The sequence below is a fragment of the Cynoglossus semilaevis genome, chromosome W (genome assembly GCF_000523025.1).
Source record: "Cynoglossus semilaevis isolate Cse_v1.0 chromosome W, Cse_v1.0, whole genome shotgun sequence".
Lineage (NCBI taxonomy): Eukaryota > Metazoa > Chordata > Actinopteri > Pleuronectiformes > Cynoglossidae > Cynoglossus > Cynoglossus semilaevis.
The window spans coordinates 14483283-14488629 of NC_024327.1; the positions used below are offsets into that span (position 1 = coordinate 14483283).

General features: G+C 41.4%; 2 protein-coding genes across 5 annotated transcripts in view; one reads left to right on the forward strand and one right to left on the reverse strand.

The window, feature by feature from the left end:
- LOC103397255 (phosphoinositide-3-kinase-interacting protein 1-like) overlaps positions 1-2881 on the forward strand; it is a 13117-nt gene extending 10236 nt beyond the window's left edge. For both annotated transcript variants that reach the window (XM_017042725.2, XM_025052741.1), the window contains exon 4: positions 1223-2881. In XM_017042725.2, coding sequence (XP_016898214.1) covers positions 1223-1487 — 265 coding nt within the window. In that variant the 3' untranslated portion in view covers positions 1488-2881. The remainder of the gene's footprint in view (positions 1-1222) is intronic.
- LOC103397252 (transcription factor 7-like 1-A) overlaps positions 1-5347 on the reverse strand; it is a 287021-nt gene that overhangs the window by 45846 nt on the left and 235828 nt on the right. The window lies entirely within an intron of this gene.

Sequence of the window (5347 nt, forward strand, 5' to 3'; positions counted from 1 at the left end):
ACCTGGATGTCAATACCATGAAATAAAAGCTGGAATTCTGAACTTTTGTCTCATATTCATCTTTTGATCTGAAACCCAAATGTCTTCAGTATACAACAAAAACAAAGGAATTGCCCTTGCCGTTCCAATACTTTTGGAGGGGACTGTATTTGCAGTAAAGTACAGTAACACAGGTGTTCCCAATATAGTGACTGTTAAATACACATTGTAATGACAGACTAGACCTGTTGCCAGTGTAACCTGCACCATGTAAAATATACGGTTTATATATATATATATAAACTGTCATCACTCCATGCAGCAGACTGGTATAAGGAGGTGTTTTCAGGAGTCTGTTTTGGCCACAGATCAGTAGAAAGTGGCCTCACACTGCTTCGCATCACTGTAGCCTTTGAGGAGATAAACTCTCCAACAGATTCAGAGACTTTCTTACGCATATATAGAGTATCATCTGGATATCGTTTTCTTTTTTTTTCTTTTTTTCTCTGGGTGACAAACTAAAAACAGAACAACATAAATGACGATTGTCACCTACTGAACAAAAACAAAATGGAATATCGATTAATTAAAGGAAGAGATTTTAATTTAAAAAGGAAAAAAGATAAAGTGAAGTTTGACGTTAGTTATACTTTGCAAATATAGATTTGTAATATAACCTTTAAAATGTCATGAATGCTAAACACATTTTTGGATGAATGTCCAAAAACAAAAAGACAATACACCCGCAAAGGGTTGTGTTGCACACGCCATGGGTCCATTTAAATACCATGGCGCTTCCATTTTTATAGCTTTATATTTTCTTCTCATAATTTCCTACGTATCCTACCTTTAAAACAGTACAGCTGCATCTAATCGAAGAACTCAAGATCACATTGCTTTATTTTTTACAAAAATGTAAAACAAATATTTACTAAAATTGTTTTAAATGGGTGGCGCTTTGGCCCAGAGGCAATGTCTCTGTCATTGGTGTGGAACTCCAGGGTTCACCTCCTGGGCAAGATTAAATCCCGGTTAGGGCAGTTGGTACCTTCCAGTGGACTCACCACCCGCAGAAAGGTTTAGGGGGGTTGGTACGGTGCAATGTGATTTGGGTGGCGGTCGTGGAGACTGCTGCTCCCACGACCCAATGACGGATAAGCGGATGAAAATTGATGGATGGATGGATGTTTTAAATGGCTCAATTTTGAACGCTAGCTCAAAGATTGTCATCCTTTGTTTTAAGGGGGAGGGACCTGAGGAAGCAGCATGACCAGAGAGTACATGAGCGGGAGATGCAGAGGATCACGTTGCCCCTCTCTGCCTTTTCCAACTCCACCTGCGAGCTTGTGGATGAGAACACCATCATGATCATAGCAGAGCAAGACACCACCCCAGCGCAGAAGGTGCGCATTGAGAGTGGAGACTCTCAATGCAGTCTGGAACCCCTGAAGCATGAGTTGCATAAACTTAAAGAACTGAAAGCAGTCGTGTTATGGACCAAAACCTAGTTTCTCCTTCTTTCACCTCCCCGAGTAAGCTTTATTTTCTGAAAAGGGGAAAGCGGGTAGTCGTCACTTCAATGACCTAAATCAATGATGTGTCTGCTGCGTTCCATTTTTTTGCCTTTTTATTCATAAAAGACAGGAATAAGACACAGGATGACACGAAAGGAGACTGTAGTAAAATGTTGATGTTGAAAAGATGACAAGAAGTCTGTATTTTGAGAAGCTTGATGGTGATGAATGTGAGTCCCCTAAATGACACTATGAATACGAGTGTACTGTACTACTAGTGTTGGGGGTGTTCAGGGATAGTGGGGAAAAACCTTCTGTTTGTAATATGTGGAGCTGGTGCTCTCCACAGGACATGCTTTTCATTTGTATTTACACTGGCTGTGTTGAGGGAGACACAGACAGACAAAGAAGTTAATAGTGTCTGGGAGACACAAGATGAGATAAAAAGAGGCCCTAGATTATATTATATCTGTAGCTTTTCTCCTTGTAAGTGACTCACAGCTTCGTGTTGATACAAGCGTTATAGTGGTCACTGAAAGAGGATTCAGCTCTTTTTCTTCCACAGGTTAAGGAGTGACAGGAAATACAGAGTGCTCTCATTACATGGTAACGAGAGACAGTAGTTAGTCCTCAGGACAAAATAGCACTGCCACAACACAGATCAGAAGAGAAAGAAAACTATAAAAATATATTATTTTTGCAGAGCAGGGATGTCTGTGTGCATGCCCGAGTGTGTGTGAGTGTGAAAGTCATACATGTTGTGGGTGCATGTATGTTGGGGCTCTGAAGAAACCTGGTGCCTAAATTAGAATGTTTTGACATTTGACTCACAGTTTCAAGACAAAAAGTGATTTAGAAAAGTGACATTATACTATATTCAAAAGGGGAAAAAAGGTATTTTCTTAGATTCATAAAATATTTTTAGTGTCGAAATGGAAAGAATGAAAGCTTTCCAGATAAACCAGTAATGTTTGGAAAATAATTTTAAGGAGGCTAGACATTTGCACTCAGCTGTGTGCACTTATTGCTGAAAGCTTCAGGTTACAGACAGTAGTCCGGTAAATTAAGTCCAAAGTTTAGTGGTTGTAAATTTAATTCTTGTCAGCATGAGTGAACACGTGCAGACTTTTTTTTTTTCATTTTGTGATGCACTGGTGTTGCCTCTGTGCTGTTTGTTATTCCTTCACATGCGGTGTTTTGTTTTGTGATTCTTGCTGGATCCACATCACTGATCACATTTGGTTACTGCTGCTCCCGAGTATTAACAGCATGCAGGCTGTATATTTTCATAATGCAAATGTTCACAAGTTAGAATTTAAAATTGTAAATGTATTTGTATGAAATGCAGATTTCCACTGCTGCAGTTAAAATAAAACATTAAACACGTGCATCTTTTGGCTTTATTTATTTAATCTGCAATATTTTTTCTGTTTGGTACTTGCTCTATGAGTACAAGGTGATGGTAGAAGAATTATTGTTTTCAATATTAGTCAATTTGTGGCACTTTGGCCCAGAGGCTCTGTCATTGGTGTGGAACCCCAGGGTTCACCTCCTGGGCAAGTTCGAATCCTGGTTAGGGCGGTTGATACCTTCCAGTGGACTCACCACCCGCAGGAAGGTTTAGGGGGGTTGATACGGTGCAATGTGATTTGGGTGGCGACTGCTGCCCCCGCAACGGATAAGCGGATGAAAATGGATGGATGGTTTTTAGATCGCAAATTTTAAAAAGCCCACCCTTTTCTATACCTGTAAACAATTTAAAAACATGAGTATACATGAGTATATGTTCTAATGTTTTCTATCTTTAAAATAAGTTGCTGCAAATGTAGATATGGAAGTCAGATTGCCAGATGGCAACCAACCAGCAGACACAGAAACCAGCCACTAGGGTACACGAATCAGTGTTTTATAGTGCCGGTCCCAAGCCCGGATAAATGGTGAGGGTTGCATCAGGAAGGGCATCCGGTGTAAAACCTTTGCCAAATCAAAGAATGCGAATTAAAACGTTTTCCATACCGGATCGGTCGGGGCCCAGGTCAAAAATGACCGCCAACAGTGCTGTTGACCTACAGGGCACTGATGGAAATTGGACTACTGTTGGTCAAAGACAGAGAAGAAAGAGGAGGGCGTTTGGTTAGGAGAAAAAGAGAAAAGATGAAGAATAGAAGTGTTGGTCTGAAGTTTGGAACTCTGAATGTAGGTACAATTACAGGGAAGAGTAGAGAACTCGCTGATATGATGGAGAGAAGAAGAGTAGACATTTTGTGTGTGCAGGCGACCAGGTGGAAGGGCAGCAAGGCTAGAAACATTGGAAGAGACTACAAACTGTTTTATCATGGTTTGGATGGGAAGAGAAATGGAGTAGGGGTGATCCTAAAAGAGGACTATGAGAGAAATGTGGTGGAGTAGAAACGAGAGTCAGACAGGTTGATACTGTATGTATGAAGGTAGAAATAGAAGGAGTGTTGATGAATGTTGTCAGTGGTTATGCCCCACAGGTGGGCTGTGAGTTGGGAGAAAAGGAGAAGTTCTGGAAGGAGCTGGATTGGGTGATAGAGAGCATCCCCAGGGGAGAGAGTGGTGATTGGAGCAGACTTTAATGGTCATGTAGGGGAAGGGAACAGAGGTGATGAGGAAGTGATGGGTAGGTTTGGTGTTAGGGAGAGAAACTTGAGAGAAGGACTGGAGGCAGGTCCACACAGATAGATTATATTCTATGTAGAAGAGGTAATTCAAAGAAGATTAGAGACCGTAAGATGGTGGCAGGCAAGAGTGTAGCCAAACAACATTGGATGGTAGTGTGCAAGATAACGGTGGAGGTGAAAAAAAAGAAAAGAGGGAATACAGAACAGAAGATCAAATGGTGGAAACTAAGGAAAGAGAAATGTTGTGAAGACTTCAGGAAGGAAATAAGGGCAGATCTGGGCTGTGTTGAGGAATTCCCAGATGATTGGGAGACTACAGCTGCAGTGATTAGGGAGACAGGTAGGAAGGTGCTAGGTATGTCCTCTGGGCAGATAAAGGAAGACAAAGAGACCTGGTGGTGGAATGATGAGGTCCAGAAGAGTGTGCAGAGAAACAGATTAGCGAAGAAGAGATGGAACAGTGAGAGAACAGAAGAGAACAGACTAGAGTACAAAGAGAGGACAAGGGAGATAAAGAGGGAAGTGGCTAAGGCCAAACAAAAGACATATGAGGAGTTGTATGAGAGTTTGGACACAAAGGAAGGAGAAAATGAATTGTATAGATTGGCGAGACAGAGAAATCAGGCTGGTAAGGATGTGCAGCAGGTGAGGTTGATTAAGGATAGAGATGGGAACGTAATCACAAGTGAGGAAAGTGTGCTGAAAAGATGGAAGGAGTACTTTGAGGAGCTGTTGAATGTGGAAAATGAAAGGGAACATAGGAATGAGGAGCCAGAAACTATTATGAAGAAGGTAGATCAGATTAGAAAGGATTAAGTTAGAAAAGCCCTAAAGAGTAGAGTAGAGTAGAGTAGAGTAGGGCTTTATTCATCCCCCTTGGGGGAAACATACTAGTACAGTAGGCAGTGCAGAAAAAGAGAGAAGAGGAGTTAACACAATAAATAGAGTAAAAAAGAACTAAAAAGCAAAGAGCACTCAAAAATTAAAGTAAACCTTTAGAAAAAAATATACATTATAAACAAGAAAATATACATATTGCACTAAAAAAGTGGCAGTGAAGGGTGCAGGTAATCAATGTAGGGAGTTAAACAGTCTTATGGCGGATGGGAGGAAGGACCTGCGGTAGCGCTCCTTCCTGCATTGTGGATGCCGGAGCCTGCCGCTGAAGGAGCTACGCAGGTCCTCCACAGTCTGGTGCAGCGGTTGGGT